The 17,249-nt window shown below is 42.3% G+C and overlaps 1 protein-coding gene across 1 annotated transcript; it reads right to left on the bottom strand.

Annotated features, from left to right (window-relative positions):
• Positions 1-16,786, bottom strand: LOC306792834 (SWI/SNF-related matrix-associated actin-dependent regulator of chromatin subfamily B member 1-like). The gene is made up of 9 exons (XM_079290174.1): positions 16,656-16,786; positions 13,267-13,378; positions 11,585-11,693; positions 11,001-11,138; positions 9,466-9,593; positions 9,169-9,335; positions 7,949-8,139; positions 7,607-7,738; positions 1-2,225 (listed from the first exon to the last, which is right to left on the bottom strand). Exons 1-9 carry the CDS (start codon positions 16,743-16,745, stop codon positions 2,186-2,188), a joined length of 1,107 nt encoding a protein of 368 aa, XP_079146300.1. The 5' UTR covers positions 16,746-16,786; the 3' UTR covers positions 1-2,185.
• Positions 16,787-17,249: the final 463 nt, after the last annotated feature.

The following is a 17,249-nucleotide window of genomic DNA, read 5'->3' as shown; positions in this document are numbered from 1 at the left end:
TATTTCCAACAACTTCTCTTTATTGTTATTTTTCATATAAAAAACAAGTCCACTATAAAAGGTAAAGCCATTTTACAAAAGAAGAGAACAAGAAGCGACGGTACATACGTTAACATAATTATCTGGAGCATGTTCAAGTTGAAAATCAGCACTTTAGAAGACACCGTTGGTTCTTGTCTGCTCCTCAAAAACACTCCCAGCAAAACAGTTCCAGTCTGCTGATACTGGTGCAATGTGAGGCATGGTGCAAACAGCAGGAACAACAGGAGCAATGAGTCCCTCATGCACAGGGTACAGTATCAACTACCTATGTTTCAGCATGCAAATGGACACTGGTGCACAGAACTGATCGCAATTGGTAAGTAAGGTCAGAACCAGAGTCTACAACTCTCTAACTGGCTGCAAACACTTGACAGCGTTGCGCCGCTGCTGCTGTGTGAGCAGTGCACACTGGGGATTGTAGTTTGTTTTTACCCGACTGATATAAACCAGAGGAGCCAAAACACTGCGTTGTGGCTCGCTCGCATGTATTAAAGGCCGTGTGTGACTGCGTCTTTCAAAGGATTCTGCTTCAGGACAGTTTGTGTTTCTTGACAAGTCACACCATCCCAAGGAGAATTGGGACTTTGTTTTATCTTCTTGGGTTCTCCCACCACCAGAAATGTTCAAACCCAACACATGGGGGAATTTGGTACGATATCTGAGGGATCGTCCACCGACAAAGGTTTGCTTTGCAAGGCCAGTATGAATTGAATGGTCTATAAAATAATACAAACAGGGGAAAAAGGCCCATCACAATGTCTAATGTGAGCAGAATAAAACCCAAAGATATTCATCTTACAATGATATTCAACCAGGTAATATGAAAAATGACTCAAACGATTTATCAATTATCAAAACATGTCATGATACATTTACAGGTGATCCCAACCGATGGTCATGTGGAACTTCAAAATTAACGGGTTTTTCCCAACAGAACTTGTTTAAATGGACAGTTACGCCGTTCATAGGTCTGGAGCAGATCGGATAACTCAGGAAGGTGTCGCAATGCATCATAGAAGCATTCAAGACAGATTTAAATGGGATCGCTTGAACCATCTCCAGAGGAGACTTCACTTTAACATGTGTAAATCAAAGTGTGGATATGCAGGTATATCCACTCACTGTCTGATTATTGACAGATATCCAGGTGTGTCTCCTCTGTCCTCCTGAGTTACACTCGGAGTAGCGCTCGCTCTCATTAAAGCAACAAAGAAAAACAGACCAGGCCATTTCCCCACACACAGTAACATACAGAATCTGTGTGGGCGGGTTACAAATTCTGCCTCATAGTTTATAAATGAGATTCATACATATGTTTGTGTTAGCCTATGAATAATTGATAACTAAAGCTAGCTACTGTTGTAACCAGACTGCTAAAGTGCAGAAGTTATTCTTTTCTGGCATAATAGCAGTTACCAGTATACCACCTACTGCTGGACCCTAACTTACATGTAGCTGGGGAAACAAAGACAGACTGCTCTCAGATCTGTGACTGGTCATGGCTGGAAAAGCACAGCTGTCATTAATCTTACTAACCACTTCATTCTATGTAGCTTAATAAGTCAGTACTGGGACACAGAGCCGACAGTAATGTTAGTCTCCTTTCCTTTCCAATGTGTTCAAGATGTCTGCTGTGAAAAACACCCCCAGTGCAGTACGAGAGGTCAATCAGAACAGGACCTAAACTGCTCAAGCGTCGATCATTTGGTCATTTCAACGGGGATGTTGGCAGACAGAGGAAATGACAGAGCTCTGTAACAGATGTGATAAAGGTCTGAAGAGTTGCGCTGTCTATATCGTATTCATACAGATGTATGAAACTCAGTCACTGTAATGCCAAGTGTGTGGACTTGATACGTTTAGTGTGAATATTGCGTGTGACAGTGACTTGTGTAAACCTCCTTCAATGACAAACACTGATGTTGGTGAGATTTGAAGTGCTATGACTGAAAGATGATCACGGTGTACTGTGCGTGGAGGAATGCCTGGATGCGTGTGTTGCGTTCAGTCAGTGAGGGTCCATGGAGACGGACCACCTGTCTGTGAGTGGAACTGAGTATTTACTTGATTATTTCAGAGTAACAGGAGTCTCCTGAAGACACATCCGTGTCCCCGTCTGTCTGATGCAGCTTCATGTCTCTTTCTACCAGGAGGGAGCGGTGTTGGCCAGTCGTCTCATGCGCCTAGAAAAACACATTTTGCTCACGTTATTTCAAGAATTCTGCAAAAAGGAATGATCTCAGAATCTGGATTATGGTTCTCTACGTAGACAAGACTAATATTATGTAGAGGAACTACACAAGAGGACTAAATAAATAAACATGCAAAAATTGATTTTTTTGAAACCGGTGAGTGTTCTCTCTAGGTCAGGCATGGGCAAACTACGGCCCGCGGGCCAGATACTACGGCCCGTTGGGCCTTTTAATCCGGCCCGTCAGATATTGTTACAAAATTGCCCAAACTATAATATAAACTAGGGCTGGGCAGTATACCGGTTTTTTATTTCCGGTATGATATGAATTCTTCACACACCATTATACCGGTGCATAGCAGAAACAACTGCTAAATGTATTCTTTGTTGAAGTCAGCGCTAGTTGTCTTATATGTATTGAGAGGGAACTCTAGTCATGGTCATAACTTTATAACACAACAATTACCAACCCACAACTAACGCTCTTTAACAGAGAAAAACACCACAGCACACAACAGTCTGTGACACATAAACAATTTGTAACTAATAATTGTACATTTATAAAATTTCACCGCCGAACTGCATGCTGGGCACAGCTCGCGAGCCTGCTCGCGAGCACAACTGTCTGCTAACAGCTGGGAGAGGCTCCGTCGCTCCAGGCCCGTTACATTAAAGAACAGAACAGAGCGATGCAGGATGAACAAAGACAGACGTATAAATGTACGTTGGTGCAAAGAATAAGAAGCTGTACAGGGAGGGGCTTAGGACCCAGGGGAATGTAGGCGAAGGAAACGGGAAGAGACGGAAGACACGCCACACAAACAGCTGTTCACCGCTCGTCACCATCCTGCAGACCAGTGATTCTCACTGGTGTTTCCTGACGCCAGTGAGATGTACCCACACCGTGACACAGGAGGGAGAGACAAGGAAAGACTTTACACAGCAGAGCTCTGATCATGTTACATGTGACAGTTAAATATTTCTATGATCCCTTCAAAGAATCAAACTGCTAAAAAGACCACAGTCATTAACCTGTACACTAAAAACTCTGTGTCAAAAATGACTGCTTATTAAGTAAGTGCATGATACAATATGCATTTATGCAATAAAAAAATACCGTGTAAGATCCCAGTTAACTGATGAACACCTCAGATCTGTTCTGAGAATTGCCACAACCAAACGTTGACGCACTGGTTAAAAATGGTGACCACTGTTCCCACTGAAATTAAATGCAAGTTACTTTTTAGGTCATGGCTTTTACTTGTAATTTATATTAGTTCACACAAACACTCCATTCATCTGCTACTGGCCCGGCCCGTCTGTCAAATTTTAAAACTCAATGTGGCCCCCGAGCCAAAATGTTTGCCCACCCCTGTTCTAGGTTCACCATGGCAACGGATAACTAAGAAGCAGAGCCTCCATTTGAACGCAATGGATTTATAGAAATATTAATGTGAGTGGATGCAGAATATTATGACAATTCTCTTTATGAACACAGCAGCAGTCGTGAAGGAGCCTGAGTTGAGGAGAAGAGTCAATAATTAACACGACTACGTTTTATTCACCACTAATCAATAACCAGACTTGAATTTCATTAAAAGAAGTGCTCAAATCTTGCTATATATTATAAATAAGACATGATTCATACATGTATTTATTCAGCAGTAACCTTATCAGAACAAAATGCAGCAGGAAGCAACTTAAGACAAAATACTTACAACTACAATCATAGAAAGACTTTCTGCGATTCTTAACTGTATCTGTTCAGGTTTGTTTTCTTTGTCCCTTGCTCTTATTTCAGTTTCTGTGCACGCATACCATACACCATACCAATACTATACCAACACCATACCATACAAACACTATACCATACAACCACCATACCATACCAATACCATACCCACACTATACCAACACCATACCAATACTATACCCACACCATAACCATACCAATTAGGGCTGGGTGGTATGACCAAAAATGCATATCACAGTATTTTGTAAGACTCTGGCGGTTTCACGGTATATCACTGTATTTTTTTTCACGTTAAAGCATTAATTAATTAACGCGAGAAGAAACGGCCAGCCAGCGAGCAGTGAACAGCTGTTTGTGTGGCGTGTCTTCCGTTCCGTCACTTCCTGTTTCCACCTACATTCCCCTGGGTCCTAAGCCCCTCCATGGTAAGACACGGGATTAGACCGTAGTGAGTGTATGTGTATGTGCATGCATGCATACATGCATGCATGCATACATACATGCATACATGCATACATGCATACATGCATGCATGCATACATACATGCATACATGCAAACATGCATGCATACATGCATGCATGCATGCATACATGCATGCATGCATGCATGCATGCATGCATACATACATGCATACTGTTGAACACGGTGGAGGTTTTGCGAAATCGTGATGTCTCTACCGGCAAAGCCGTGGTTAAATCAGGCATATGACTCTGAGGCTCTTATAAGATTGCACCGGGTAGACAGACAGGCTTCTGTTGTCCAAAACCCCTGTTGCACTGATGTGTACGGGTGGGCGCACACTCATTCACCTATACACACACACACACCCACACACACCCCCAGGCGTGCTTCTCGGTTCATGAGAAGGGCAAGGGGAAGCCCGAAGTTCAAGCAGAGGGGGAAGACTGAGGCGCCACCATGTCGGCCGGAAAGAAAGAGGCAGGAGGGCGTTAAGGTCATTAGTTAGGCCCCGGGGTACATATGAATAAACATACCCTTGACCGTGAGGTCAGTGAAAATGCTGACGGGTTCATATGAAGACAAAAGAATACCCGGGCTTTCAAAGATTACGCTGGAGTAAGGGTTTTTTGGTGTAATCAATCAAGTGATGTTTGAAATTCTGTTTGAAGATATGTTTGATGTGATGTGTAGGAATCCGTTTGAAGTCAGAGATCTGAGCCCCGGACGAGTATAAATAGGGGCAGTTTTGAAACAGCAGAGGAGTTGGAAGGAGTTCGGAGGAGCTGTGCGGAGTGGTGCGGAGTCGTGTGAGCAGTCTCGAACCCCGTGCGGGCTTCTGCCTGCACGGAGGTAAAACTTTAACTTTTTGCAGATCTCCGGACTTTGAGAGTCAGAGTTTTTAAGAATACTTAGAAGATTTTTTGAAGTTGAGTCAGGGGAGAAAGCTCGCTCGGTCTATTCCTGCGCTGGGTGAATCATTAACTTTTTCCTCCGTAGGCTACACAGCCAGCCAGTCTGCTGACTGAGTCAGGGCTTTTAAAGATCATTTGTCTGTAAACTGCTCTGAAGAGATTATACTTTGATTAACGATTTCTTCTCTGTATTTTGGACCAAGAGATTACACTTTGATTTCAATGCAAATAAATAAGTAACGAATTAGTTTCTTCGACAAAGTCCTTTTCTTCATATTTTCTTGAGAAGCCAGCCCAGAGAGGGGTTACGCCTCAGCAGATCCCCGTCAGCCCCTGAGGTAAGTTGTGTTTGATCCAGCTCAGTACATTACTGATTGCATTCTTTACATGCACAAACCACACTGATACTTATTCAAATTAGTTTCGCTCTAGTTTAAGAGAAGTCACCCGGGAGAGACCGGCTTGCGTTTGAAAGAGCTTTATATCTGTTTGGGCTCTCAAGCAGGATCTTATCAATTACGAAAGGATTAAGAAAAATCTAAACAAAAAGTAAATAGAAAAGACCAGTAAATACTGGACTCTTATAAAACCAAATGATAGTCAGAGCGACAGACTACACTGTCCATGTGAGTTACTGCGGATCGAGTCAGATAAGACAGTAAGCCAGCCTTCGACCGGGCTGGTGGTCAGCAATTAAAGAATATTCGGTACAATATTAGAGCCCGGTAAAGGTCAATCTTAAGAGTAAAGCAGTGCGCGAGGCAAAACAGGGAGAAGAATTCGGGAACCCTTTTTCCCCAATATCTCCCGCACGGTCAGGTGTGAAAATCATATAGGGAACGGATTAAAGCCTATCCCCTCCTTCTCGCCACCTCTTACGGCACCAGGGGTTCATGCAGAGAGGGGCCAGCTCCGCCGGGCAAGAGTCACGTGGAGTCTGGGTCCCTCTGGTGTATCGCAAGGGTTGATGCACCGCCAGCCGGCTGTCCTGTCATCTGCGCATCAATGATTGACACGGAGCCCCGTCGGCTCAAACTTTTGTGGGTTTCACACGAAAGGCCTCCTATTTGCTTATTACTAATTATTTCCAGATGAATTGAAAACATTTACATAAGGAATCTAGTTTTAATAACCCAAATAGAAATAATAATAAATAAAAAAAATTAATTAATTAGTTTTTCAAATTTTTTTATTATCGAATTAAAAATCGTGAGGGGTCACCCCCCAGAATTCACGTAACAATACATACATACATACATATATGTATATATATATATATATATATATATATATATATATATATATATACATACACACACACACACACACACACACACACACACGAGAGTATGATAACTTGTATCTGTCCTGCCCCCACATACTTTATACGAGTAGTTCTCTTTGTCCCTGTGTGATGTTTTATCAATAATGTACCCCCTTTAAAATATTTTTTTGGTTAAGCACCCTCTAACAATTTTAGGGAGGTAGTTGTTGGAGCAGTTGACAATATATGGCAGTTACAGATTGCATTAAAAATAGAAATATTTAATGCAAAATGTGGTTTATTTAACTTTTTAATATTATTATTATTATCATGACGTAATTATTTGAGTAATTATGCATGACTGTTATTCTTTAAATGAATATTTTCCAACTATCAATTCCGTTCCATAGACTGTCATCAATGGTTTCAGATTTTGGTAATGTTCAGGCTGCTTTAGTGGATTTAGAGCTGGTTCCTGGTTAAACGTTGTGCAATAGTGATACACGTTAGCTTCACAGGTTGTTAGGTTGAAACCTAACAGTTGATGTGGCGGTTCACTGCGTGTGTGGAGCTTAGCGAAGTGTCAATTACAGCAACCAAAATCACTTTTGATTGACTTATGAGCATGCTGGTATTGTTTTGCCATAGATATCTTGCGGTTTGTGAACTCAGTTTGTTAAACCAACTAAATTAACTTGCACCTTGCAAATTAGTCATTGCACCATTTGTTTCAATACTATGCCTATCAATACTTGACCATCCAAATGACATCTAATTTACATTTGAGCATTCTTGTACTAGACCTTCTGTTTACAAAAGAACATCCTTCTTCAAGCAGCCAGCAATATACGGCGGCCAATTTTATTCTGTTAAATGCCATTTAAGCAACAGCTCTTGAAACAACAAACCTCGTGTAGCAATAGGTACATATGGAGTGCATATATATGAATGAAGTAATCTATCTGTATCCGACTGCGTCACCTTGTGTTCCTGTCTTGGTCTCGGATCTTCTTCTCCATTTCGGCATCTGTGAGGGTCTCCAACAGGGGGCACCACTGGTCTGCATCACCTGTGTTGCGGATGGCGATCTCTACTGTCGGGAGTGGGTTCTCACTGCAAGCACATTACAAGCATGGCAGTACTGAATCAGTCCAACATAATACACCAAAGTACACCAGCTCATAATGGGTATAGAAAATAAGGAATAAGACTGTATGTCCTCCAACGTCAATGAAAGTTTGTAGTATTAATTTGAAGTCAAACCTCTTCAATACATTCTATGTCTACCTTAATCATAGTGTGTTCAGTGAGTGGCTGAGTTACCTGAAGGCATAGGTCCTCTGGTGCCAGCTGAGCTGACCGCGAATGCTGTAGGCGATAGTGGTGACAAACTCTCCGCCCAGACCGAGCTCAGAGCACAGCTTCAGTGCAAAAGACTCCGGCGAGTTCTCTCTCTCTGACATGTCCCACTCAAACTGGTCCACCAGAGAAATGTTCCCCACATGGATGTTCAGCTGAGGAATGGAGAAAAGCAAATACTACATGTTTTTTACCAATTTAATCCTCTGTTAGCAATATGTCTTCAAAATGACAGTGGATTCAAGGCGAGCCGGCGGCTCACAGTCAACGGTGGTAACCTTGAAACAACGGCGATAGTACAGACAGAGCTAACAGTGTTGACCTGAGAGAGAACTGGAGGGTGGCTGCAATATAAATATTCTTCTTACCATCACCGATCCCCATCTGCCATTATGAATCCTAATTGAATGTATTCAGGGTCATATTTCCTCACCACATGCTTTGGAGCATTTAAAAGATGCAGGGTTGTCTCCCACATCACGTTTTGCTAAAGGGAACTTTAGCAAGCCAACAGCAAAGCATGTTCGTCTCTGATGGTGTGTTGCAATGTTCTCACCTAACTGGTCATTGCAATTATGTTTTGTTGATTTGAAGTACTATGTTTTTTATTCATTCCTGAGCACATTGATATATGAAAATAATTAGTTTTGTAAATTACCAAAAAATAATGTATTGTTTGTGTGTATTGTTTTCAAATTCAACACAAGCCTTTGGCAGTACCTTCACAGCCCTCTAGGTGGTACTCTGCTGACAACTACTGAGCCCGGGCCAGTGGCTGGGAATAGCTGTTGTAACCTATACTTGAGCTTTTGGTAACTTAACAAAGAAAATACAATCAACATTAAAACAAAATGGGAAACAAGGGTTGATCTGATAATCACACAAGAGAAGTGGGAGGAGATATTTAGACAACGTTGGAGAACAACAAGCTCTCCATCTTGGAGAGAATTTGGCTTGAAGAACGTTATTTGAGTAAAGTGTATCCGAAATACATTCCAGTGTAATTATTAGGCTTACATGTTATTTTCTCCACATTTGAAAGGTCTTCATGTTCATATAGTGTTACTATTGTTCATGTAGCGGAATGTTCCTTCTCTCCTTAAAGTCAATGACCTAACAAACCCTGGTCTAGTATGTTCCTGCTACTCCCTGAGGAATAGTTGTTCCTTTGGTTCAGCACGCACCTTGATGATAACTCTCTGGTCTGCCTGCTCTTCCAGTATGCTGTCAGTGGGGTAGGACTCAATCTGCTGACGGATGGCTGAGGCAATGGCGGGGACGAAGGCCAGAGGATTTAGGTCCAGGTCATCACATAAAATCTCTGCAAACATCTCTGGGGTCATCAGTTTCTCTAAAGAGGGACAGATTGGGAGGGTTAGAGAAAGTTCTAAAATTGAATAACTTGACATAACAGAAAAATTAAACAGTAGACAATACTGTATGCTTTGGATGTTGGTAAGCTAGTTGACGTATGTATTAACCATTCATGTTCCACGTGAAGGCATCTCGCAGTTTCTGTCCGTCAATCTCCATGTCGAGACGAATGGGAACCAGCGCCTCTACCTGGGCTGCGTTCTCATGGATCACTGCAGGGTCGTGGTCATCAAAGCTGAGCAAGACACAAGACACAGAAAACCTCAATGTTGCATTATTATTGTGGATCCGAGGAATTATGAATCGTCTTCAAAAAAAGATGCAATGTGTAAGATTGGCCAGAATTTTGGTTTAAACATTTTTTTTTAACTAACATCATCAACGGAATGTGAAGATATTGCAGTTGACATGATGTCAAGGATGGCTATGTATTGTGTTGATGAGATATCTACTGAAATGAGCATGCTAACCAGCTAGCCCCGGCTCATCCTGTCTTTTCATACCATTTGTACCTCAAGAGGCGATAGTGAGTCACTGTAGCGTTCAGTCTGTCCTCAGTCCAACGTGAGAGGACCAAGACGTAGTCAGGGTTCCTACTCTTCTCTAGAGATCACTTTCAGGGATCTAGCTGGTATGATACATACACCAAATCCTCTTTTTTTCTTATAAATTAAATTAACCATTGCTGCCTGAATTGTACCATAACAATGTAGCATTGCTGTTAAAGGACAATGCTAGCACAGTAAAAAAGTACTGTTGGCCAGTATTTAGGGCTACCATTCATCGTGTTGACTGACTTCCCATTCATTACCTATCTACTATCAAACTCTCTCAACCAGGCCCAACACACATATCAAACCACTGCCCAATCACAAATGTTTAACCTTGCAGCTGAAACAAGCTAGCAAGCGCGTACATTTTAGCAACAGAACCTAACATTCAAACCAATTTAACATTATTCAACCATTCAAAACCAGTTGGGAAGAAAGCAAAGATATGTATTGTCATCAAACCTGCATGTGCTACCATGTGACGTGACATCGGGGTATGTCCACAGCGTTTCCACAGCATAACCAAAATAGTCTCTTGAACGCATCATTATGAAGCTCAAAACAACCTGAAATAGCATGAGCTTTGCAGGGCTGTGCTGCTAACAGCCAATGTTAACAAGCTTCCTCCCGCAACACAGATGCGTGTGTTTGGGAGGTAATGAGCCTACGCAGGATAAATTAGACGAGGATTATACTGCAAGAGTTGTGTGAGAGATATTTTGATACAATTTTGCTGCACACATTTACCTCAATTAATCAAGATTTTGTCTTTTTTGTTAACTGTGGAGGTATGCAAAAAAAAAAAAGTTCTCTTCAAGAATTCAAGCTAACACGGGGTGAGTGTAATTGGCATACAAATGTTCATTATGTGGGTGAATTATTCCTTTAATATCACTCTCAAATGCCCATATGTGCATTGAAAGACCTATTTATCTGGCCACAAACGCAGGTGGAATCCTTCTAGAAAGAGATTTTCTCCTGACTTGGCCAGTTAGGAGCACCTTCAGCCTGAGGATATATTGTTTCACAACAGAACAGAGATGCAGAGCTTGTGCCACACAGTTGCACTTTCTGTTGTAAAGCTTTCTTACCACAGAGGGAAGGTCCTTTTCTTGTCACGGCCCATTCGGTTGCGGTTGATGGTGGTGGAGCAAGGCACAGCATCGAGATGGTGAGAGCTGTTGGGCAGCGTGGGAACCCACTGACTGCTCCTCTTTGCTTTCTGCTCCCTTATAGAAGGAAAAAAACAAGGTTGACGCGGGTTGACAAGAAATGAAGTATTGTGATTCCACTCAATTGAGGGACTCACAAGACACAGATTAAGAGATCCTGACTTTTCTGACTGGCTCAGGCTTTCTGTTATCAATTTGTAGTTTCCAAGCCCACGCTGAGATAACCCTGATGATGACATCACCGTGAATTCATCAGGATTATTTTCTGAGATTTTTTAATACTCCCTTCATTTGTAAAATTGGTGAACTGTTATCTAACTATGGTACAACTAATGTCAGTGCTGTGAAAAGTATTGTTGGCCCACATCTGCTCCTTCATGTTCTGAGACCAAGGTGCATCTTAAATCACATTCTTTTTGAGACAATGGAAACAAAATGAAAATGGAACAAGAACAACAAGAACACAACAAATGCTGAATGAGCCATAGTCTCGTTGAAGTTACCTGAGGTAAGCCGGGGGCTCTGTGCTGATGGACACGGCCTTGTATTTCTCATCATTACCCTCGAAGATCTCTTCACATTCTGATGCCTTCAGCAGAGTCACACTAGTGGCTACAGATGGACAATGGCCAAGACAGAAACACAGAAGCATGTCACCGTTTACTCATATCTTAACTGCTGAATCTCACATGCATTGTGTTTATAATTGTGAAGGATGTCTAACTGATGCAGTTGCTATCATTGTCATAATGTTTGGGATGTTTTTTGTTGGGTGGGTGAAACATGGTAGCTCTGCTGTATGCTGGACAGTTGTCCCTGTGTGGTGTTTTGTCAAACACCAGTATATGTAGCAGAGCGGAACAGTGCCGCCCTCGCCACACGGTTTGTATATGAACCAAACTTAAATCACTGACACTACGAGTAAAACACCTGCATTCACAAACTCAGTCAAGTATGTAATCGGCTAAATATTACTTTAAGTACGGACATTAAAAGTACCCGAGATGTAGAGGAGTAAAAAGTACAACATGTACCTCTGAGATGTAGAGGAGTAAAAAGTACAACATGTACCTCTGAGATGTAATTGCGTAAAAAGTACAACATGTACCTCTGAGATGTAGAGGAGTAAAAAGTACAACATGTACCTCTGAGACGTAGTTGAGTAAAAAGTACAACATGTACCTCTGAGATGTAGAGGAGTAAAAAGTACAACATGTACCTCTGAGATGTAGAGGAGTAAAAAGTACAACATGTACCTCTGAGATGTAATTGCGTAAAAAGTACAACATGTACCTCTGAGATGTAGAGGAGTAAAAAGTACAACATGTACCTCTGAGATGTAGAGGAGTAAAAAGTACAACATGTACCTCTGAGATGTAGAGGAGTAAAAAGTACAACATGTACCTCTGAGATGTAATTGAGTTGTGTTTAATGGCGGATTGAAAAGCACCTGTATAGCGCCACCTAGCATCTGTGTCTGGAGTGATATCCAACGACGAGGATTGTAACCAATTCAATTGGATAGATATGATAGAATGGCGGCTGGGTCCGCCCACGTAGTGTGAAACAGAAAGCGGCGAGCGAGCGATGGACGTGGTGCACCAGGAGCTCCTTGCTCTCGGCATGCTTTGGGCCTTAAGGCTTTAAGTTAGCTCGCACTTGCAAAGGTGATTTGCGTGAGCTGCTGTTTGAGTTGCAGGAACCTCTACACAGATCTCCTTCATGCTCACGGAGTTTGACATTGATTTGCCTTCATACTGCTGCAGTCTCCAAATGTTCTCCAGCCTACAAACTAGTTGTACTTGTTCAAGGTGAGCAGGAGGATTTTCCAGTTCTGTTGTTTCGCCATCATCACTGAATTTGACAGTCGGCATCCCCTGTCCTTTTCTTTATTCAAGATCTTTTGATGGTTTTCATGAGCAGTAACTCAACAGGACTCAGACAGCAGGGGTCAGCAAGGTGACCACGACCTACGTTGACCAGTCACTAGTCAGAGTGGTCACTCCTTCAAATTTATTTTGTTAAAATTGTTTACAGCTGCAATTATTAAATATAAACCTTATAAACTGTATGTATGTTTCCAAGACAAATTTCCTTCGGGACAATAAAGTCTATCTTATCTTACACAACCTATGGACATTACAGACGTGTCCAGAGGTGAAAAACAAACAAAGACACCACTCACCATGTGATGACGCTACGATCTTCTTCCTCTCCTCCACTGAGGCCAGCCTCCTCCATAGAGAAGGATATCGTTTATACAGAGAGCCTCTGAACATGCGCAGGTAGTTTCCAACCTGGGGAAGAAAGGCAGATCTTTACTTTTAGTCAACCAAAATGAAGTAAACGACAAAAAGCATTCTGCAGATTAAATTGTTTTTAATATTTGCACACAAGGCCTCAGAATAAACTAACCATCCAGGTTTTGTGGTGCTACAAGTTTCTAAGACATGTTTTTATTGGGGCTTTCCACCAAAACCAAACATCACTTTCTGACCTCACCCCATTCTTTGCCTACAAGTTGACAATATGAGCGCGTGCTGTAATGTGGTTTGATGAACCACGATAACCAACTGTGCCCTCATATTGGATGACCACCCCCCGTAAATACAGATATCTTCTTCAAAAATAAACTTATCAGTACGGATCTCTGTTTATCGCTTATTTACTAATTCAATACTTTTGGTATATTGTTACTGTTTAATATAGGGTTAGGGAAGTTATTCATTAACAATTACATTTTTAAAAAAATGTAAAAAGTGCTGAGCAAAACGGGAAATGGGTTGAAAGTGATGAAGCTTCCTCGTGCCTGGTAAAGAGCTTCCCGTTAGGACAGTGATTCTCAACTAGTGGGTCGCGACCCAAAAGTGGGTCATTGCCTGAAAAAATAAAATAAAAATCCTGTGTTTTTATTTTGAAGGTGATTTTTTATGCAGCGGAGTGCAGTCTATTCACACTCCTTAACAATTCCAGTCCATTATCCAAACCGCTTAGGAGCCGATCCCAGCTGACATTGGGTGAAGGCAGGGCTCCCTGGACGGGGCTCCAGGTTACCGCAGGCCACACAGAGACAGACAAACATTCACACCTACGGACAAGTTTGAGTCTCCAAATAAACTAAGCTGCGTGTCTTTGAAGTGTGGGAGGAAGCCGGAGAACCCGGAGGGAACCCACGCTGCCACGGGGAAGGACCGCCCGGGATCGGGGGATCGAACCCGTGTCCCTCTTGCTGTGAGGTGACAGTGCTAGCCACTATACCACCGTGCAGCCCCTCCTTAACAATATTTGGCGTTAATGGCTTGTAATGCTAATATCTGCAGAGGATAAACTGAAGACTCGACCTCTGTCAAATGATACTAAGTAGACAAATTGAAAACATGTCGGATGACATCAAACAGACCACAGCTTGAATTAAGGCAAGAGGTCATTCTGCATTACAAATGGACGAATCTACAGACTTCACAAAGAAAGCAGTTTTACTGGTTATTGGTTACTGGATATTGTGAAGTATTCAACTTCAGCAGCTGAGATATTGTCCTTTGCAAAGAGGAACAATGTGGAGTCTGTGTTTGGTCTGTTGTTGCTGAACCGACAGTGGGCACAACATGGAACTTGGGGCTGTAGAGAAGTGGCTGACCCCTCACTACCCTAACCCTAACCCCTTCGCCAACCAGTGAAGTTGCAGTTTACATCCACGTCCGTCAGGCCTCTCATATTACAAGACTTTGAAGGATTTGAATTTAAAAAAAAAGGTAGTAAGTGTATGGTTTTGGAAGTTATCACTATATTGACGTGTGTGATTACAGTGAATCTTTTCCAGTCAAAAACACGCTGTCTTCACTTAGAGACAGAGAAGTACAGAGGACTGATGGAGAGCTTCTGTCACCTGAAGCTCAACATCAGTAAAAGCTATGCGCTACAGAGGAACAGGAGCACCCTGTGCTGCTACCAGGGAGAGGAAGTGAAGTGAAAGAACTTTGGGGTACAAATCAGTAAACTGGACTGGACTCACACCACTGAAGCCCTCTTCAGGGTGGGACAGAGCAGACTGTTCTTTCTGCAACAGGCTCCTACAGGTCTTCCATCATGCTGCAGTACTCGGTGTTCTGTTCTTCGTGACCAGGTGGTTGCATCACGACCTGAAGGTCACCAGTCTCTCAATAAGCGGTTAAGGAAGGCCAGCTAGGTGATCGGCGGAGTGAGGACAAGGGACAAAATAAAACCACCTTGGATAAACCTAGACTCTCTCTACAACCAGACGGGCAGATTGGCAGCTCGATGCAGAGAGAAGGATCAGGAACACCAAATTCAAATTTGGGGTCGAAAGAAATTCCCTAATTTGCTCTCTTTGAAATTTCTTTTAAAAATGTGGACGAAAAGTATTGAAATTGTGAATCACCTTGTTTGTTATCCAATGATGAGAGAAGCATACAGTCCTGTTTCTATTTGTAGAAGACATGCGTGTCTGTAGACGCGGCTCTCCACTTTGAGGCCCGTCTTTCTGGCTCATCAAATCCGATTGGAACATCAAATTGAAACGAGTGACACCCTCCTGTCTGTCTTACGGGACAACACAAACATGCTAAATATGATGCAAATATAATACTATACAAGTATCAACTCCCCTCTGACCCTGTCATGGTTTATATTCTATAATAAGTCTTTTTTTACACTGATCACCAGAGAAAAAGACAGATGGTTATAAAAAGGTTAAATAAGAGTCGGCCTCCTTTCAAGTAAATATTGGAAGAGGCAACTTTGGCAGCAGTTCCAGCCTTGATTCTATGTGCATAGGTCTCAATCAGCTGTACACGGGTGGACCTCCTCCTCAGTTGAAGTCCTCTTACAGACACAGGTACATCGCCAGTGTCTCTGTGCGTTCAGCCTTCACGGGCCTGCTTGCAGTGAAGCAGCGCCACGCTTCATGGTGGGGGTGCTGGGGCTCTGCCTTCTTCTCATATTGTGGATGTCAACACAAATCAAAGTGTTCAAGAAGCTCTTTGTTCCAGAGCATGTAGTTCAGTGAGACACAGTGAGCACCTCAAAGCAAAGACTCAGATCACTGACTGGGTAGACCTCCTTTAATGCTCACTCTTTAATGGCCCAAGACCTGGTCTGTCAGCGCTCCTGCTCTCAAACACCCCGTGGTAGTAGAACACAGTGACGTAGAGGCGTCACTACTGTACACACATGGTTCAGCTTTACAATTGATATGTTCAAATAGACTGAGGGACTGAGGGAGCTCGCTCGTTACTTCATGTTGATGTAACGTTAAAACAACGCGCTAACGTTATACTAGACTGGAATTACAAGTTAACGTTACTGCAAGACAGCACACGATATTCCGTTAACTTATTTATTTGGTTTTGAACATATAAATGCTGTTTCACCTGCCGGGTGCTGGCCGTACTTTAGCCAATAATACCCCGTTCTTCGCTTTTAGGTATTTCTTTGTTAAGAAACCATCAATGGGGCTGGGTTAGCATGCTAGCACCAACTAGCCAGACGAATAGATAACTGAGGCTAACGTTAGGGTACCAAGCTTTCAGAGTAAATGAATAGATAGTCACATACCTCTGACCCAACCATGTAAAAGTCTCCATCTTGCTCCAATTGGAATTTCACTGGTTTCTGGCCAAACGTTTTACTAAGAGCCAATTGCATCTTCACGCAGTCATTCAGCAGCTATTTCAAGCAGCCTTCTCTTCTCCAGATGCGTTTGTGACCTGTGATAAAAATGGGAAATCAGGGTGTCCGAGACAATTGCGTTCACTTCAGTTTTCTGCATTAAAAAACCCCAGCAAGGACAATGTCGACCAAATAGGTGTATAGTTGCATAAGGAGAAAGCAAAACATACTAAGACTACAACCAAAGCTGGACACGTCCCTCTTTAGAAAGGGTATTGATCCACATCTGTCATGTGGATTTCTAAGTCTTTGTTGAAGTTCTTTCTCGAAAATAACGAACGCTCCATCGGTCTTACTCTTCGTTTCAATGTAGAGGAACCATTTCCAAAGACCACTACCGCCCCCTACTGATCTAAAGTGAGACTAGCTTTAACCCACGTTTATCCGCAGACAATATCATTGGAGATTAGTCAATTTTTAAATCCCATTTGCTATATTACAATAAATACTTAATATTTAGTGAGATCAAAATAAAACATC

This window comes from Melanostigma gelatinosum (assembly GCF_949748355.1).
Source record: "Melanostigma gelatinosum genome assembly, chromosome: 18".
Classification (NCBI taxonomy): domain Eukaryota; kingdom Metazoa; phylum Chordata; class Actinopteri; order Perciformes; family Zoarcidae; genus Melanostigma; species Melanostigma gelatinosum.
This window is presented reverse-complemented; position numbering and strand designations above follow the sequence as displayed.

What these genes read in the sequence shown, in the direction of transcription:
- LOC306792834 (XM_079290174.1), bottom strand. Translation starts at nt 16,745, where the DNA reads ATGCAATTGGCTCTTAGTAAAACGTTTGGCCAGAAACCAGTGAAATTC. An exon ending in TTTACATGGTTGGGTCAGAG is followed by an intron (nt 13,379 to 16,655) that starts GTATGTGACTAT and finishes TTTCTTCCCCAG; the next exon opens with GTTGGAAACTACCTGCGCAT. An exon ending in CAGAGGACCTATGCCTTCAG is followed by an intron (nt 7,739 to 7,948) that starts GTAACTCAGCCA and finishes ATGTGCTTGCAG; the next exon opens with TGAGAACCCACTCCCGACAG.